Source organism: Hyperolius riggenbachi, chromosome 7 (genome assembly GCF_040937935.1).
Source record: "Hyperolius riggenbachi isolate aHypRig1 chromosome 7, aHypRig1.pri, whole genome shotgun sequence".
NCBI lineage: Eukaryota > Metazoa > Chordata > Amphibia > Anura > Hyperoliidae > Hyperolius > Hyperolius riggenbachi.
The window spans coordinates 249,725,087-249,745,549 of record NC_090652.1 but is presented as its reverse complement, the minus strand read 5'-3'; the positions used below and the strand labels follow the sequence as shown (position 1 = coordinate 249,745,549).

Below are 20,463 nucleotides of genomic sequence, written 5' to 3'. Positions count from 1 at the left end.
CTGTCTTTTGAGGACACTGGGGTTCTCAAAGATGTGATGGATAAGAAAGTAGATTCCCTTCTAAAGAAAGCCTGGGAGTCAGCAGCCTTTGGGTTCATTCCAGGTATTTCGGCAACATGTATCTCTAGGAATCTGAGAATCTGGATGGACAATTTGATTGATCAGATTTCTAAAGGCGTTCCTTTAAAAGACTATGCGACATCCCTACCTGTGGTTCTTAGGGCAGTGGCTTTTTTAGCGGATGCAGTCACAGAACTTATCAGGGTATCGGCCCGTACTACCGCTCTTGTGAATTCGGCAAGGCGGGCCGTGTGGCTAAAAACCTGGGAGGGGGATCAAACTTCTAAGAATAGACTATGTTCTATCCCCTTTGAAGGTAATTTGCTCTTTGGGCCGGGCTTGGATGATGTTTTATCCCGCTCGGCGGAAAAAGGGAAACAATTCCCAAGCAAAAAGAAGGTCATTAAAGGGAAGAAACCGTTTATGTCTCTAAAGCAAGTCTCATCCCAAGGAGGAAATCGGAATGTGCAGAGGAAGTGGTCCTTTCCGAAAGGAAGGGGGAGAGGGGGTTTCGCTCTTGGCAAGACCGAACCCCCCAAATCGAATAAATGACAGTCTGCCGGTGGGGGGAAGATTGATTTATTTTCGATCGGAATGGGAGAAATTAAATCCCGATCCGTTTGTATTGCAGATTATAAAACAGGGTTACCGACTTCAATTTTCCAGTCTCCCCCCTCAAAGGATGTTTGTAAACCTGACTCCAAGAGATCCGGAAAAATCCCGGGGTCTCGAATTGGAGATTTAAAAATTATTAGAAAAGAGAGTGATTGTGCCGGTACCCCAGGAGGAGGTATTCCGGGGGTACTATTCTCATGTTTTTTTAGTAAAGAAAGCCAACGGAGAGTTCCGATTTATTCTGAACCTAAAATCTCTCAACCCATTTCTGATATACAAAAGATTCAGAATGGAGAGCATTTATTCGGTGAAAGCCCTATTAAAAGGCAAAGAGTTCTTTGCGTCAATAGATCTTCGAGACGCGTATCTGCACATCCCTATTTTTTCCGCCCATCAAAAATATTTGAGATTTGCAATAAAAACAGGATCTCAGATTCGTCACTTTCAGTTTCAGGCAATGCCCTTCGGAATTGCGACAGCACCCCGCATATTCACGAAGGTCCTGGCAGAAGTAATGAAAAGTTTAAGAATTCAGGGTATCTCGATTGTTCCATACTTGGACGATCTTCTAGTAGTCGCAGAGTCAGAAGATCTCCTCATAACCCACAGAGACATTGTAATCAAAACCCTTTCTCAAGTCGGATGGATTATAAATTACGAGAAGTCAGCCCTCTCGCCAGTACAGGAAATCATATTTTTGGGCTACAAGATAGATTCAGTGGTAAAAAAGATTTTTCTACCACCAGAGAAAATTGTAAAAATCCAGTCGGAAGTAGAAAGTATGGTTGGTCAGGAGATGTCTTCTCTCCGATTGATCATGCGAATTGTAGGCCTATTTTCAGCATCCATCCCAGCAGTCACTTGGGCTCAGTCACACAGCAGGGAGCTGCAGTCGCTGCTGTTGGTAAATTGGGACAAATCCAGGGATTCCCTGGACCTACTAATCCCTATTCCAGAGACCGTAAAATACAGTCTATCCTGGTGGATGGAGGCGCAGAACCTGGACAAAGGGAAATTCTGGAGGCAGAACAATCCGATAAAGATTTTTACAGACGCAAGTTCCTGGGGTTGGGGGGCGACAGCGTTGGGCAATCATGCCCAGGGGAATTGGTCACCCTCAATAAGAAAGAAGTCGTCCAACTTCAGGGAACTGATGGCAGTTCAAGAGGCCCTGCTATCTTTTCAATCTCTGATAGAGGGCAATCATGTCTTAATATTCTCCGACAACATCACGACGGTGGCGTATATATCGAAACAGGGGGGCACGAGATCAAGAGATCTGATGTCCCTTTGTGCGGGAATCTTAAGCTGGATAGAACCTCGAGTTCTATCTTTATCTGCGGTTCACATAAAAGGCGCCCTCAACATAGAGGCGGATTTTTTGAGCCGGCAGGAAATAAACCATTCGGAATGGGAGCTTCATTCGGAGGACTTCCGAATGGTAACTCAGAGGTTTGGAGTGCCAGAGGTGGATCTGTTTGCATCCCCGCGGAATGCAAAGGTGAAGCTTTTTTACTCTCTCCACAAATGCCAGAAGTCGCTGGGGTTGGACGCGCTAAGTCTTCCTTGGGAATTCAACCTATGTTACGCATTCCCACCGATAGTACTTCTTCCGCAAGTGTTAGTAAAACTTCAAAAAGAGAAAGTCAGGTTAATTTTGATAGCACCCCAATGGCCAAAGAGGCCTTGGTATGCAACTCTACTAAAATTGTCGACAGAACCACCTTTTCCTCTACCGGTTCGCCCGGACCTCCTGATTCAAGGCCCACTGATTCATCCCAGTCCACAATTATTCAATCTGGCAGCCTGGATCCTGAGAGGGTGATAATGAGAAACAAGGGACTTTCTGAAAAGGTTATTGAGACTATTATGAAATGTAGAAAGCCGGTAACTCAGAAGATATACCTTAAGGTTTGGAAGGTATATACAGCTTGGTGTGAATCACGTTCAAAAAATCAGACTTTGACTAGTTCTGTCCTGGAGTTTCTCCAGGATGGATTCAATATGAAATTAGCACCTAGTACCCTCAAGGTTCAGTGTTCAGCCTTATCCATTCTTCTAGATAGACACCTGGCACAGGAAGAATTAGTAAAGAATTTCTTCAAAGCTCTACAGAGATCCTCTCCAGTTCCACAGAAGATTTTTCCCCAATGGGATTTATCATTAGTACTCAACGGCCTAATTAAAGCTCCTTTCGAACCAATTGAGGATATTGATATAAAGTTTTTAACGTACAAATTAGCGTTTCTGATCGCCATAACGTCGGCTAGACGTTTAAGCGATTTACAAGCCTTATCTATCAAAGACCCGTTTTTGATAATTTGTCCGGATAGTGTAAGGCTTAGATTGGATCCTACTTATCTGCCGAAGGTAGCCTCTACCTTTCACAGATCACAGGAAATTGTTCTACCTTCTTTTTGTTCTGAACCTTCGGGACCAAAGGAAGAAAGTTTTCACTGTCTAGATGTCAGAAGAGTTATATTAGTCTATCTCACTAGAACAAGAGAATTTAGAAAGTCAAATAATCTGTTAGTATTGTTTGCGGGAAAGAATAGGGGGCAGCAAGCTTCCAGACATACTATTGCTAGATGGATTAGATTGACCATAGCGACAGCTTATGAGGGAAGTAACTGTACAGTTCCATCTAACATCAAGGCTCATTCTACCCGTTCCTTATCAACTTCCTGGGCAGAAAGAGCAGGAGCCACCATTCAGCAAATATGTCAAGCGGCAACGTGGTCCAGCGCATCTACTTTTATCAAACACTACAGAGTGGATGTATTATCGCAGCAGGATCAGTCGTTTGGCAGAAAGGTGCTTCAGGCGGTGGTCCCTCCCTAGGTGAGTCTTTTTGTTCAAAAAGACTTCTTGACTATCTCTCAGGTTGTCCTGGATGATAATTAGAGAAAGACTCCTATTAGACCTACCGGTAATGGAGTTTCTGATTGTCATCCGGGACAACGCCTATAACCCTTTCCCTTCGCCTGTTTCGCACCTATCTTATAATATGCAGGTCACTGGGGGTTTTATTAGTCACGGGGAGGTTCCTCTCTTCATCTTGGTGTTTCTAGGCTTGTTTACTTTCAGACGCACTGAGGAGTAAGGGAGGGCGGGGGCTTTTAATCTTCTTGGTTAATTGTGTTTCCACAGATCCGGGGTGGGACCGGATCTCAGGTTGTCCCGGATGACAATCAGAAACTCCATTACCGGTAGGTCTAATAGGAGTCTTTCAGCTCACCTGTAGAAAAAGCAAGTATGCATCTGCAAAAGGGGTTAGGTGATCTACTCGGCTGACCGCATTGTTCCCCACCTGCTGGAAGCCATTCTGTTATGCGCCATTTACCTTACTCACGGATGTGCAAAACATGCAGGGTCACAGATGCGCCACTCTATCATCCCTCCTACTCTCTCCACAGCAACAGAACGTGTTGTGGGGCGCTAGCCTCATAACGTGTCTGCATGGAGCCTGATCCCGAACTGTCACCCAAGGGATCAAGTCTAGATCCCTGCAAATGAAAGTCCCAATATATGTGAATGAGGCCTTACTGTAGTAAGTGTTTAAAATCTTCTCTTTTAAAAATATTTAGCAGTTAATCGACCATAACTGTAGATAAAACGATATCTGACGCAGCGCTCAGATCAAGTAAGTGGCAATGCACTGTTAGACTGAAGCCTGGTACACGCCTTCAATTTTAATTGCCAATGATTGGTTAATTTTACCACCTCTATGTAGCATGTGGACCAACAGATTTTAAATTCTATGAGCAGTTTGTGTAGGTAAACGCTCATACTACATGGAGGTGTTAAAATTGGTCAGTGATTGGCCAACCAAAATTGAAGGTGTGTACCAAGCTTAATACTAGGGGTGCTGCCATTGTGCGTGATGCCTAAGTTAAGTTGATGGGGACAGCTGACAGGCTGTAGTTTCACTCTTTATTGAATGCCATGTTTAGGCGGTATTTGCTAATCTGGCTATATATTTGCTACAGTACTTGCCTAGTACCCTACCAGCTGCTCCCAATCTAGGTGTGTATGCCTGTGGGCACAGGTGGGGTTTGGTGGGTGCTGAGGAATACTGCTAACCTGGATGGGATTTTTCTTTTAAATATTGTTTACTTTTAGATGACCTTCTGATGTATACAAGTGGAACAAGCATGCAGCAGGAGCATTGACAATGGAGACAGAACACCTGATCTCTATCTGGGTCAATGGCTACAAATATATCATCAGAATATCATCACAACAGCCATCCAACTGTCTTTTTTTTTTTTTTTTTAGATTGGAATAAAAGGCAACCTTCATAGTCTTTTCACTACACGTTCCTGTTGATGTTCATTTGGGGGGAGGGGGGGGGGGCAATGGGCCAATTTGTTTGACATAGCACTACCTGGATATGTACACAATTGTCTCAGAGCTCATTCAGTTGAAAAATTGAGCTGCAGGCCAGTCATGAAATTCTGCAGTCTGACAGCTGCCAGTCCACTGCAGTCTCCTTTCTGAACACATAATAGAGCATTAGAATCCATAAAAGGCGGTTGTTCGGCATACAGGAAACTCAGTTACCCTGTGTCTCAAAACAACCAAGTGCAACCTCTACTGTAGACAAGACCCCGCCTGTGCACACAGCACTCCACCTGCACACAGAGGATCCCATGTTTGCCCATAGAACCCTGCCAGTGCACACAGCACTCCACTTGCACACACAGGACCTTGCCATCTTGAAGTTGCCTGCAGAGAAGTATTCATGTAGATCATCATCATATGATTAGTTTATATTGGCAACATTTTCTTCAAAGTCCTTTTTTAAGGATTCAGACTTTCTTCTCATGATGGAAGAACAGAATGTAAAAAACACAACGTTGGCGGAAAGCTTTTGACACATATTGGCTACATGTCACTTGCTATTTGCCGAGCCGTCACTATACAGTATGAATTATACACTCCTATAAACATGCTTATGTTGTGAATAACAGTGTTTCTGTATGGTATTGTCAGGCAGAGGGGGCAGCATGGAGCCATGCTCATGTGACACTTTTGTAGCCCTCCCACCTTCAACAGTTGGTAACAGGATCATCTTTGGGAAGAACTCGGACAGACCAAGTGATGAAGTGCAGGAGATTGTGTATTTTCCTGGACAGTCTCATGGAGCTGGAGAGAAGCTGGAGGTAAGGTTGTGATACAATTTTATAGAAAGCTTTTAGGGCCCTGGCACCCCGGAGAGCGTTTTGCGGGTTATTTTTAAAAAAAAAAACACTTCCATTGACTTGCATTAAAATTGCGGCAAAATTACCGCGATGTTGATTTTTCAGTTTTGCAGCAGTTTTAAAGCAAGTCAAAGGAAGAATTTTGTTAAAAACGAAATTGACCCGCAAAACGCTCTCAGGTGTGCCAGGGCCCTTACTGATCCTTGTCCTTTAAAGAGACTCCGTAACAAAAATTGCATCCTGTTTTTTATCATCCTACAAGTTCCAAAAGCTATTCTAATGTGTTCTGGCTAACTGCAGCACTTTCTACTATCACAGTCTCTGTAATAAATCAATGTATCTTTCCCCTGTCAGACTTGTCGGCCTGTGTCTGGAAGGCTGCCAAGTTCTTCAGTGTTGTGGTTCTGCTATGAACTCCCCCTTCCAGGCCCCTCTATGCACACTGCCTGTGTATTATTTAGATTAGGGCAGCTTCTCTCTTCTCTCTTATCTTTTACAAGCTGGATAAATCGTCCTCTGAGCTGGCTGGGCTTTAACATACTGAGGAATTACAAACAAGGGCAAAGCTGTTTGCAGTAAGAAAAAAGCAGCCTGAAACTTCAGTGCATGAGAACTGCAGGGGGAAAGAAACACACAAATGATCTCTTGAGATTCAAAACCAAAAGGAAGGGTGTATACAGCCTGCTTGTGTATGGATGTATTTTTCTATATGTGGAAATACTGTACATCAACCTACTTCCTGTTTTGGTGGCCATTTTGTTTGTTTATAAACAAACTTTTTAAAACTGTTTTTAACCACTTTTAATGCGGCGAGGAGCGGCGAAATTGTGACAGAGGGTAATAGGAGATGTCCCCTAACGCACTGGTATGTTTACTTTTGAGCGATTTTAACAATACAGATTCTCTTTAAGAGCTGCAGTCCTTAAAAAGTTAACTGTAGTGAGAGTTATGTAAAGCCTTCCCCATTTATTTCCTTTTAAGCAATATCAGTTGCCTGGCTATCCTACTGATCCTCTGACTCTTAAAGTGAACCTCCGGACTAAAAATCTACTCAGCAGAACTGAAAAGGCTTGGTGTTTCTTTAACAGTTTCACAGCATCAGAACTTTGTTTTTCTTACCAAAGCATCATTTTTAGCTGCATTTTTAGCTAAGCTCCACCCATCAAAGAAAAAAAGCCTGGGCTTTTTTTCCCTGATGCTGTGCAGACCATGATGGGATTTCCTATGTTGTTGTTCATGATTAGATGTATGCTTGTTCCTGGTGTGATTCAGACACAACTCCAGCCAAATAGATCAGCAGAGCTGCCAGGCAACTGGTATTGTTTAAAAGGAAATAAATATTGCAGCCTCCATATACATCTCGCTACATACAGTTGCCCTTTATTGCTAAGTTAAAGGGGCACTATGGTGAAAAATTGTAAAATATGTACAAACATACAAATAAGAAGTACGTTTTTTTCCAGAGCAAAATGAGCCATAAATTACTTTTCTCTTATGTTGCAGTCACTTACAGTAGGTAGTAGAAATCTGACAGAAGCGACAGGTTTTGGACTAGCCCTTCTCCTCATGGGGGGTTCACAGGGATTTCTTTATTTTCAAAATGCACTTAGTGAATGACAGTTGCTCTGTCCAACTGCCAAAAAAACTGTGTAGCGAGCAGGGAAGCTGGCCAGCATCATTGTTTAAATCATTTTTTAGGGAATATCTTTTTATAAAGAATAAAAGCCATGCTAAGAAGAAGAGATGGGCTAGTCCAAAACCTGTCACTTCTGTTAGATTTCTACTACCTACTGTAAGTGACAGCAACAGAGGAGAAAAGTAATTTATGGCTCTTTTTACTCTGGAAAAAACGTACTTCTTATTTATCTCTGTTTGCACATATTTTAAATTTTAACATTTTTCACCATAGTGCCCCTTTAAGTGATTGTAATGTAAATCATTGTTCTTCCTTAACAAATGTAAGTCCGCCATTTTCAGCAGAGAAACATTTCTCTGTCTTTCCCGCTACAAGTATTGGTAAATGGTTTGGGTGGGGCTTGAGCATAATGTGGGAGGGGTTTGGGATGCTTTGCATAGGTTGCTATGGGAAACATCAGTAGCCCTGCCCTACCACTGATCTTGAGCCATCGAACTAATAGTTACAGTGGGCTGCATAGTGAATTCTCTCTCTGCTGGAGATGTAGCGGGTGGAGAGCAGGAAGTGGTCAGGAGGGAAGATAGAGGATCTTATCAGCTGAGATGGTCAATCAGAATCTAATAATTCCAGATTGCATGTCAATGTAATGCTAATTAAATGCATATATTTACATCCAAAATATAAATATTAGCATCTTATTGACCATTGCTACTTATGCTACGTACACACATGCGACAACGATCGTTCGTTGAGGACGACGAACGAACTTTTAATTGACGAAAGAACGACCGAAGTAAAGTTAGTTGTAAAAAGTGTGTAACGATCACATCGTTAGAACGAACGTTACACCACGTAAAAGCACTTAAAGGGACTCCGAGCTCACGAAAAAAAGAAAAGTTGTACTCACCAGGGGCTTTCTCCAGCCCAGTGCTGGTCGGGAGGTCCCACGCCGGCGTCCTGGCTCCTCTCTTTCTCCCCGCTCCGGTATAGCTGACAGGCCGCAGCCCGGGCGACACTCGGTGGAGTGTCGGGCTGCAGCTTCCGCGTATGACGCGGATTACGTCACACGCCGGCCGCCTCGCGTCATCACGGCGGCCGGCGTGAAAGTACTGCGCATGCGCGATTAAAGCGCGCATGCGCAGTACTTTCACGCCGGCCGCCGTGATGACGCGAGGCGGCCGGCGTGTGACGTAATCCGCGTCATACGCGGAAGCTGCAGCCCGACACTCCACCGAGTGTCGCCCGGGCTGCGGCCTGTCAGCTATACCGGAGCGGGGAGAAGGAGAGGAGCCAGGACGCCGGCGTGGGACCTCCCGACCAGCACTGGGCTGGAGAAAGCCCCTGGTGAGTACAACTTTTCTTTTTTTCGTGAGCTCGGAGTCCCTTTAATGCGCCTGCGCATAAAATTGTAAAGTTCCTTGGAGAAAAAGTGAAGTACGCATGTCCAGCCTGGTACGAACGATCGTTTCCAACGATGTACCACTTTTGCTAACGATCGTCGGTGGTAAAAATCCGCCAAGACAGAACTTTGTTTTGTAGCGATTTGCCTCGTTCGTCGTTTGCCTTAATAGTCGTTGGTTCGTTTTTTGTAACGATCGTCGTTGGTAAAGATCGGGGAACGATCGTTACAAACGACTATAGTCGCATGTGTGTACGCACCTTTAGAGTGGATCCAAGATTAACTTTTACTCATTGCATAATTGTGTTCCTTTCCTATTTGTTTATAGGGCATTCCTCAAGCCAAATACTTTTTTGTTTTTTGTTTTATTACTTAATTCCCTATAAACTAAACAATCCTCGCCCACAGGTTTTCAGAGAGCCTTGGCAGTAGCAAGGGCTCATGAAAGCTCAGTCTGGGCAGGAGGAGGGGGAGGTATTACTAGCCAGAGATTTCAGAGGCAGAGGGGAGGAGGAGGGGGATTAGGTTTGTTTCACAGGCTGAGTGCAGATCCGCTTGCCTGTGTGTAATGTTTACAAAAATGGCTGCTGTCATTGTATCACAGGAAGAAATAATCATATTCTATTGAAGCTGTTTGCAGCTAGATTTGCTGTGTAAACTATGTAAACTTTAGATAAGATATATAGACAAGTTACTTGTTATAGTTAGTTTTTCATTTCGGATCCGCTTTAACAGTAGCTCTTAGGTAGATACTTTTGAGGATGCAGTCAGCCTGAGCTTCTTTTTAAAGATGCAGTATTACTACCGTTTGCATAAAATGTATATTCAACACCTTGGCAGGGTTAAAGTATCATTTTATTTGACCATAAGATGGGGGGAGTCAGTGCATCTTATGGGCCGAATACTAAAATTCAGACCAGCACCAGCGACTACGGTACGTCTCCTACCCCCCCCCCCCCCCCCCCGCAATGTCCCTCTCCCCTCAGCCCCTGCTCCCTCCAGGCAATGGCAGAGTACCGTTATACAGTGGAAGCCCTCAACTGATCGCCGCCACGTCCGTGACCTTCTTCTTGTGTCCCCTACTGCTTGCATCCTCGCTGGCCTCTTAGATTGTGGTAGGTGACTGGGTCAAAGCATGTCCAGAATAGCAGGTCTTGTGAGGTCTTCCCTACAAGCAGTGGTTCTCGCCTACCAGAAGTGGCCCTAGGAAGGACAATTGGCAATAGGGTCATGGGCTGCAAAGCTTACTGGTATGCTAGGAAAAGGAAAGCTAGCTCATCTGCCCTTCTCCAACAGAAGAGTTGCTGTAGCACCTGTTCTGAAACACTTAAAGGGAACCTGAAGTGAGAAGACTTTGGAGGCTGCCATCTTCAATGTCTAATAAACCATGATACTTGCCTGACTTCTGTGCTGATGCTTTGCCTCAAATACTGTAAGACACTGCCCCAGAATGAGCAGGTAGATCAGATGCTGTGCTGTGACTCTGGTCTGTCTCCACTGGGCATGGTTTATAAGGGAAAGAAGATGGCAGCCTCAGTATTTGTCATTCTTCAGGTTCCCTTTATTGCTTACTGTGAAAGAAAGGTGTCAAACATACAGTACCTTGCTGCTTTCTGCATATGGGATTTCTTAGCAGCAGGCCATACTGACCCCTCTCACCAGTGGAACATGGTGCGTTCCAAATAGAGCACCTGCTGCCACCGTCTAGGCATTAATGGCCATAATGGAAGGGGGCATTATAGGAGCACAGGCCCAGTTGTAGCTGCAGCCTTTGCTGCCACCTGTCCCAATGTTATTGTGTTTGCTCTCCACCCAGCACCATATGGCAAGGATGAATGTTACCGTGTGTATGTATCTACTGTACTTACCTTTCCCCATGAGGAATCCTTTAAGAAATTAGATTTTTAGTCCTATTGTTCCTTCTGCTATACTTCCAGATTTAGGGCCTGTTTCCATTACAGGCACTGTGGTGCGATCACCGCACCGCACACAAACTGCAGTCATTGTTAATCAATGGAGCCATTTCCATTGATGCGAATTCACAGTCACGATGAGATGCAGTGCGGCTACATTTATGGGAAAGCATGCTGCAGTTTTCCGCAGTTTGCATCCGGGTCCCATAGGGACTGTGTTGAGCCGCATCCTGGCGTGACCAGAAGTGCCTGTAGGTGTATCCTGTGCAGTGCTATGATCGCATGGCAGCAATGCAGCCAGTGGAAACGGGCCCTTAAAGAGACTCTGTAACATTCAAAACATCCCCTGGGGGGTACTCACCTCGGGTGGGGGAAGCCTCCGGATCCTAATGAGGCTTCCCACGCCGTCCTCTGTCCCACGGGGGTCTCTCCGCAGCCCTCCGAACAGCCGGCGACTGTGCCGACTGTCATTTCAATATTTACCTTTGCTGGCTCCAGCGGGGGCGCTGTGGCGGCTTTCCATTCCGAACTACACGGAAATACCCGATCTCATTCGGGTCCGCTCTACTGCGCAGGCGCAGGAAACTTGCGCCTGCGCAGTAGAGCGGACCCGACGGCGATCGGGTATTTCCGTGTAGTTCGGAGCCGACAGCCGTCAGAGCGCCTGCGCAGGAGCCAGGAAGGTAAATAATGACGTCACCGCTGCCCGGACTCCACGGAGGGCTGCAGCGAGACCCCTGACGGATGGAGGACGGCGTGGGAAGCCTCATTAGGATCCGGAGGCTTCCCCCACCCGAGGTGAGTACCCCCCAGGGGATATTTTTATGTTACAGTTCCTCTTTAAGAAGCGACTGAATTGCAGTCAGCCCATTGGTAAAACCCCACAGAACTGGTCTGTCCAGTGCAGATTGTTTTATGGCCCTTTTCTACTATACATGGTGCGATCACTGAACGGCACGCAAACTGCAGTCCATGTTAATCTATGGAACCGTTTCCATTGATGTGAATTTCTGGACGCGATGAGATACGGAGCGGCTAAATTTATGAATAGCATGCTGAATGGCGGCAATGCGGCCAGCGGAAAGGGGCCCTTTGTTGGGTTTGACAGTTTATTTTAGCACACATTAAAGGGACTCCGAGCAGTGCAGAAACTATGGAAAGATGCATATCATTTTAAAGCTCTCTTTCTCCTCTTTCCAATGATATATAAACCACTGCCATACGCCTTTTAGTTTTCGCTATTTTCGCGATTGAAATTGCCACGGCCACGATTTCGATCGCGAAAATAGAGAAAACTAAAAGGCGTAGGGCGACGATTTAGGTGTCGCCAGAAAGAGGAGAAAGAGAGCTTTAAATTCCATAGTTACATTGTATTACACGTGGCGACTTTTTCTCAAAGTCAGCAGCTCCATTCAGCAGAAAAAGTCGTCCTGTGTAATACAATGTAACTATGGAAAGATGGATATCATTTTAAAGCTCTCTTTCTCTTCTTTCTGGCGACACCTAAATCGTCACCCTACGCCTTTTAGTTTTCTTTATTTTCGTGATCGAAATCGCGGCCACGGCAATTTCAATCGCGAAAATAGCGAAAACTAAAAGGCGTAGGGTGGCGGTTTATATATCATTGGAAAGAGGAGAAAGAGAGCTTTAAAATGATATGCATCTTCCCATAGTTTCTGCACTGCTCGGAGTCCCTTTAACGGAGTGACAATACAATGACTGAGATTACTATTTTATTGTAAATGTTTAATTTTTTTTTTGTTTTTTTTTTTGACAAAGAAAACTTTTTAAAGGGAAAAAAAAACAACAACAAATTACGGTAACTGGGTCACCAGCACTTATCTGATGCCCAAACTACTTTGCTGCTGGTTCCACATTATTTGTCTGGCTATATTGTGCAGCATTTGTACAGAGCTCACATCAGCCACTGTACAGTGCTGAATGGATTTCTAATCAACACATGTAATTGTATGCGTAAGTGGCATGTAATGCTGGATAAAGTGTTCTTGTCAAATTCACTGACCTCTTGCATTTTTTGTGTGCTCTCTTTACCACAAGTGCACCTACATTGAAATTGAACAAGTGGAGAAGACCCATGCAGTGGTGCTGAGTCGGCCATCTTGGTTGTGGGGGGCCGAGATGGGAGCCAATGAATTTGGCGTTTGCATTGGGAATGAGGCGGTATGGGGAAAGGAAGAAATAGATGAAAAAGATGCACTTCTGGGCATGGATCTTGTCAGGTTGTTGAAATAAATATTAAAAGATATATCCAACTATAAAAGGATGATTGAATTGTCTCAGGAGATTTACACCTGTATGTGCTTTTTTCTAGGCTTGGTCTGGAGAGGTCAGACACAGCAGAAGGAGCCATGGATGTTATGATTGACCTGCTGGAAAAGTTCGGTCAAGGAGGAAACTGCATGGAAAGTCAGATGTCATTTACTTACCACAACAGCTTCCTGATTGCAGACAGGAAGGAAGCATGGATACTGGAGACCGCTGGCCAGTACTGGGCTGCAGAGAGAGTGCAGGGTAATCTCACCTACAGCACCTAGAACACTTTGTAGAGTTAAAGGGTAATTCCATTTGTGCTTTAGAAAACCCATTATTTTCAGCATGACTCACTTTGGCTCTCTTTGTGGGGCAAGAAATAAGGGCATGCATTTTTCAGCTTAAAGCAGATCCGAGATGAAAAACTAAATATAGATCCTGGTTATGGGTGCGCAGGTGCTAAATAATGTAGATGAAAAGTTAATTAATAATAAATAAATCAATATTTTATTTGATTATAAAACCAGAGATGATCCAAACTCCACATGCATTACCCTCATTCGCAGGGCCGTGCAGAGGGTCCTTAAGTGGGGGGTGCTCACATTTAAAAAAGGGGCCTGGCAATGCCTTCCCCCGCATGCCCCCCCACCTCGTTTTTGGCTAGGGGGTATTGATTGTCATGCTGCTGAATGCAGATGCTGGGTGCCATGTGGGTTGTGGCTATGGTTGGGTATCGAGTTTCATGCGGGTGTTGATTGCAAATACTTAGTGCCATGTAAGATCTGGGTGCATGTACTGAATGTCATGTGGGTGCTGGGTGCAGGTACTGGTTGTGACATGGGTGCGAATACTTGGCGCCATGCCTGTACTGGGTACTGGCTATGGGTGGGCTTTGGGCATCACATGGGTTTTGAATGCAGGTACTTTGGGTGCGGGTACGGGTTAAGTAGGTGCTTGGTGCAGATAGCGGGGGCCATGTGGAAGCTGTGTGCAGGTGTGTTTTAGGCCTGGGTGCAGATACTTGGGGCTTGATTCACTAACCGGCACTAAGTGTTAGCAAGTTAGCAGTAAAGTCTGTATCAAGCTGCTTTTGGTACCAAGGTCCAGTTTGTATTGGGTGTTTATTTGCAGTGGGTGCTATGCAGTATTGGGTGCTGAATAAGTAGCAGATGGTGATAAACAATAGTGGGTGCCATGTGAGTGCTAATTGGTACAGGAAGCCATGTGAGTGTTGGACATGAGTGAGTAGGGAGTGCCATGCGTGGTCTGGATGTGTGCCATGGGAGAGTACTGAGTCTCATATGGGTTCGGACCAAGGATGGGTACTGGGTGCTATTTGGGTGCTGGCCATGGAAGGGTGCATATAATGGCTTTGGAACTTGGTGATGTGTGAGTACTGTGCCATGTGTGTGTTGATTATAGGGGTATGTGGGTCTTAGGTGCAAATACTGAGTGCCAAGTGGGTATTGGGAGTGAGTACATGGTGACATATGGGTGATGGGTGCTGGCTAGTGGGGTATTTGTTGTCATGTGGGTGCTAAAGGCAGATGCTGGGTGCAATGTGGGTTCTGGGTGCTGGCACAGAGTGTCATGTGGATTCTGGCTGTATGGGTGTGTATCACCCATCATGTAGGTGTTGATTGCAGGTACTCAGTCCCTTGCGAGTTCTGGGTGCAAGTACTGGATGTCATATGTGAGTGCTTGGTGTGGGCGCTGGGCACCAAGTGGAGGCTTAGTGCAACTGGAACTACTGCAGATGAAACATGTGGGTGTTGGGTGCAGGTACTGGGTATCACATAGGTGCAAATACTTGGTGCCATGCCTGGGTGCTAGCTATGGTTGGACATTGTGTCATGTGGGTTCTGAGTGCAGGTACTTTGGGTGCTAGTACTAGTTATGTGGGTGCAGATAGTGGGTGCCATGTGGAGGCTGTGTGCAGGTGTGAGTAGTGAGTGCCATGTTGGGGCTGGGTGCAAGTACTGTGCCATGTGGGTGTGAGTACTGGGTGCCAGCTATAGGGTGAAGGGGTGCAGGTATTGGGTGTCATGTGGCTGTTTGATGCAAGTACTAAGTGCCATACTGAGGCCAGATGTGGGTATTGGGTGCAGGGTGCTCGGTGCAAGTACTGGGTGCTTGCTATAGTGAGGGTTACTAGTTGAGTGTAATGTATGTTGGAGCTGAATATTGGTGGGATTGTTGTGGGTGCGAGGGGTGAGAGATCACTGTGGGTACTGCTATGAATGGCATAGTTGCTGCTAGGGGAGGTAGAGGTCAGTGTGGTTGCTGGGGAAAGGGTAGGTCAGTGTGGTTGCTGGGGGGAGAAGTAACTGTGGGTGCTGTGGAAGGTAGAGGTCAGTATGGATGCTGGAGGAAAGGGAGGTCACTGTGGGTCCATTGGGGGAGATCACTGTGGGTCTTGGGAGGTAGAGGTAATTGTGGGTGCAGGGGGTGGGAGGTCACTATGGGTGCTGCTATGAATGGCATAGTTGCTGCTAAGGGAGGTAGAGGTCAGTGTGGGTGCTGGGGGAAGGGTAGGCTACTGTGGGTGCTGTGGAAGGAAGAGATCAGTATGGGTGCTGGAGGAAGGGGAGGTCACTGTGGGTGCTGGGAGAAGTCAGTGTGGTTACTGGAGGAAGGAGTGGATGCTGGGTGTTGGGAGAGGCCACTGTGGGAGCTGGCAATGGGAGAGGTCACTGTGGGTGCTGCTTTTGGGATTGGACGTCCCTGTGGGTGCTGCAGGGGACAGGAGGGTAGCCACTGGGGGAGGGAAAAATCATTGTGGGTGATGGGGTAAGCAGGATCACTGCTAGAGCTGGGGAGGGAGAGGTCACTGTGGGTGCTAGGTGGAGGGAGAGGTCACTGTGGGTGCTGGGGGAGGGAGAGGTCACTGTGGGTGCTAGGTGGAGGAAGAAGTCACTGTGGGTGCTGGGAAGGGAGAGGTCACTGTGGGTGCTAGATGGAGGGAAAGGTCACTGTGGGTGCTAGGTAGGAAGAGGTCACTGTGGGTGCTAGATGGAGGGAAAGGTCACTGTGGGTGCTGGGTAGGGGAGAGGTCACTGTGGGTAAAAGGTGAAGGGAGATGTCACTGTGGGTACTGGGGAGGGAGAGGTCAGTATGGGTCCTAGGTGGTGGGAGAGGTCACTGTGATTGCTAGGTGAAGGGAGATGTTACTGTGGGTACTGGGGAGGGAGAGGTCAGTATGGGTCCTAGGTGGAGGGAAAGGTCACTGGGTACTAGGTGGAGGGAGAGGTCACTATGGGCACTGGGGAGGGAGAAGTCACTATGGGTCCTAGGTGGAGGGAGAGGTCACTGGGTACTAGGTGGAGGGAGAGGTCACTGGGTCCTAGGTGGAGGGAGAGGTCACTGTGAGTGCTAGGGGAGGGAGTGGTCACTGGGTACTAGATGGAGGGAGAGGTCACTATAGGTACTGGGGAGGGAGTGGTCAGTATGGGTCCTAGGTGGAGGGAGAGATCACTGTGGGTGCTAGGGGAGGGAGTGGTCACTGGGTACTAGATGGAGGGAGAGGTCACTATGGGTACTGGGGGTGGAGAGGTCAATATGGGTACTAGGTGGAGGGAGAGGTCACTATGGGTGCTGGGGGAGGGAGAGGTCAATATGGGTCCTAGGTGGAGGGAGAGGTCACTGGGTCCTAGGTGGAGGGAGAGGTCACTGTGAGTGCTGGGGGAGGGAGTGGCCACTGGGTACTAGGAGGAGGGAGAGGTCACTGTGAGTGCTGGGGGAGGGAGTGGTCACTGGGTACTAGGGGGAGGGAGAGGTCACTATGGGTACTGGGGAGGGAAAGGTCGATATGGGTATTAGGTGGAGGAAGAGGTCACTATGGGTGCTGGGGGAGGGAGAGGTCAGTATGGGTCCTAGGTGGAGGGAGAGGTCAGTATGCCACACTAGGATTTCTGTCTGGGCCTCTTCACATGAAAGTGTCCCAGGCGGGGGCGGAGCTTCCCGCGGGTGGGCGGGGCTTATCGCGGTCGGGGGCGGGGCTTATTTTGCGCGGCGAGAGGGGCTTTTTTTTGAGGATTTTAAAAAGGGGGGTGCCTGGGCACCCAGAGCACCCCCCTGTGCACGTGCCTGCTCAATCGTACTATACGAAAAACTAAATATAACAAGTGACTTGTCTATATATCTTATCTAAAGTTTAGATAGTTTACACAGCAAATCTATCTTCAAACAGCTTCAACAGTATATTAATATTTTTCCCTGTGATACAATGGGAGCAGACATGTTTTCTGCTTGTCACTATTACACAATTACACACACAGGCAAGCTTATCTGTATCTAGGCATGCTAATCTGCATATTCTGTGAAAACTCCACTCTTATCTCCTCCATTACACAGGCAACTGATCTGTATCTGCACTGCAGCTCTCAGATTGTGAAAACTCTGCCTCTGAAATCTATAGCTAGTAACACCTTTTTCACCTGCCCAGACTGAAATCCCACAATCCTTTGCAAGCGCCAAGGCACTCTGGAGAAGCTGTGGGTGTGGTTTGTTTAGTTTATAGGAAATTAGGGTATTAAAACAAAACAAGTATTTGGCTTGAGGAATGCCCTATAAACTATATGTAAGGAACACAATTATGCAAGGAGTAAAAGTTCATCTCGGATCCACTTTAATTACTTTTTTTATGTGCATGTAAAACATAAGCATTCCAGAGTGCTTGTAACAGACAGAAAGTGGAGTAACAAAGTCTTCCCCGACCCCCATGGAGTCACATCTGAGCCCGGCCGCAGCCTTGTTCAGATGCTGAATGTCGTGGTTCTCTGCGGCTGGTAACCCCACCACGTGTCAAGCGCTGACATGCGGTGTGTTACAAATGCTACCATTTGGCTGCATTTTCATTGCACCTGAATGGCACGTGTGGGCAGCAGGCGAGATGCTGAACCACCTGAAAAGCATGCAGTTCACCCTCCCACCTGAAAGAGGCCTAAACCTGCCTTCTGCTAATTACTGCAGCAACTTGGGAGCGTCTGAGCAGTCTCATAGCAACTGCACAGAGGGCACTAAGGCTGCACACCCCAGCATAGCCAACCTTGTTTTTCTATACTGCAGTTAGTTTGGTAAACTCCTCCTCCCAGATGCCCATAGGGGAAGCAGGGTTGATATTTACACCAATGCAACTTTCTGATGTCATTACTCTGCTCTTTTGTTCATATCGGCAAGTTCCCAGTATGTTAGAACCGTGCAATTCAATAGGGCTTGGTTGGTTTCTTTATTAGTGTTTTTTTTTTTTTTTTCAGTCTAAAGGTGGCCATTAACGATACGCTTTTTTGAACGATCGATTCTACAACTTGATCGTAATTTCAATTAGGTTTTCAGATCAAATCTATTAATCTGATTGAATTGTATAGCAGCTTTACTTCTGTTAGTGGGCCCAAACAATCGATATTATGATCAAATCGATGAATTGATCACCCAAAGAACTGTATCATTAATGGCTCCCTTAAAGAGAAACCGTGACCAAGAATTGAACTTCATCCCAATCAGTAGCTGATTCCCCTTTTAGAAGATATATCTTTTCCTTTTCACATATGGATCATCAGGGGGCTCTGTATGGCTGATATTGTGGTGAAATCCCTCCCACGGGAAACTGTGAGGACCATGGTCCTGGCAATTTCCTGTCTGTGAATGTCATTGCATTGTGGGAAATAACAGCTGTTTTACTGTTTACAGTTGTTTCCAACTGCCAAAAAAGCAAGCAGCTTCTCCTGTCACTGACACCACTTACTAAATCATTTATACATAATTATTGTAAAAATGAAGCTCTTTGTTTATTATATTATTTTCACTGGAGTTCCTCTTTAAGTTCCATTAGGATTGGGGTTTAAGGAAGGCAGTGTAAAACTTATTACAATGACTTATTGCTTTCTGCTTGTCCCAACCTAAAATGAAGAATGGCAGAAAGAAACACAACATACTCTCACCTGTTGTGACTTACAACTTTGAGGATGACACCCCACCTTCCGTTTATGCCTTACAAGTCCACCTGCACAAGTTCCCCTTCCAAGGCCCTCGCATTAAATAGGATGGGAGAGGGTTGTAAGTGGTTTTAACTTGCCTCTACAATCAAAAAAAGAGGAGGAGAGTGGTGCGTAGGCATTGAAGAAAGCCTGTTGCTAAGGTGGTGCACAACAGGTGCCGACTGTACAGTAGTGTCACAGCAGATTGGCGCTCCCAGCATGGGACTTGTGGTCATTATACACCCTCACATGGGGATGTTTTGGAACTGGGGGTGGGGAGAATGTAGTAGGGCAAGGTGCAGGGCAGTTGGCAGTTCAAATCCCCTATCACCTGTATTACCTCTATATATAGCAGTTTTATGGGTTGTCCTTAGTGGCGAGCAAGTAATTATCTTAGTGGACAATGCTGATTATTAATACACAAAATAAACAGGTTTTCCTTTGCTGAGATGTCATCACTGTGATAAGAATTTCAAGAGTGGAGATTCAGGTTCTTATTAATTCATGACAGTCTCTATAGAGAAAATGTCCAGTCAGAGAGAGCTGGCCAGTAGCTCTTCACATTGCCTTGTGACACAAATGTGTTATTTTCTGACAGATGGTATAAAGAACATATCCAACAACCTGTCCATTACCACCAAGATTGACCGCGAGCACCCAGGAATGAGGGACTATGCCAAGGCAAAAGGCTGGTGGGACGGGAAAAAGGAGTTTAATTTTGCTGCTGTGTATTCCTACTTCAACCCCTCCAGATCCTCCTCTTCTGGAGACCGATTCTGTGAAGGCTACAAACTGCTTAGGAAAAATAACGGTAAGTCTTATGGAAGCTTTATGGTGCTGCAGGGAAATCGTATCCATAGATTAGAAGTATATCCATGTTCTCTAGTAGTGTGATAGTTTTTACATGCATAGTTTAGGGGTTTTTTTTCTACATACTCCTGACTCCTCCCCCTCCCACCTATCAGAATGCAGTAAATCCTACGTGCCAAACCCCACAGTCAAGTTCGCGGCCAGAAGAAACCCATTTGACCCGCTGGGTTACATAAGTTAGAGGGACTCGGCACTGGAATGTTGGGGTGTAAGAGAATTCAGGAAGCCTCTGGACTATCTAGAGCAGGCATGGGCAAACTCGGCCCCTTCAGCTGTTACGGAACTACAAGTCCCACAATGCATTTGCCTTTATGAGTCATGACTGTGGCTGTCAGACGCCTGCAATGCATTGTGGGACTTGTAGTTCCTTAACAGCTGGAGGGCCAAGTTTGCCCATGCCTGATCTAGAGGCTTCCCACTACTGAGGTAAGTATCTTTTGTTTTTACTTCACAGGATTGTTTTAATAGCATTTTGGTGGTGTCCTTTCTAGTTCAGGTTCCCTGCAGGCTTTTTACCTTG

The 20,463-nt window shown here is 46.1% G+C and overlaps 1 protein-coding gene across 4 annotated transcripts in view; it reads left to right on the top strand.

The window, feature by feature from the left end:
• Positions 1–20,463, top strand: part of SCRN3 (secernin 3) — a 54,697-nt gene that overhangs the window by 3,441 nt on the left and 30,793 nt on the right. For 3 of the 4 annotated variants that reach the window (XM_068245480.1, XM_068245477.1, XM_068245479.1), the window contains 4 exons: positions 5,671–5,840; positions 12,886–13,067; positions 13,160–13,359; positions 19,672–19,884. In XM_068245480.1, coding sequence (XP_068101581.1) covers positions 5,685–5,840; positions 12,886–13,067; positions 13,160–13,359; positions 19,672–19,884 — 751 coding nt within the window. In that variant the 5' untranslated portion in view covers positions 5,671–5,684. The remainder of the gene's footprint in view (positions 1–5,670; positions 5,841–12,885; positions 13,068–13,159; positions 13,360–19,671; positions 19,885–20,463) is intronic. The other variant, XM_068245478.1, reaches the window with a different exon arrangement.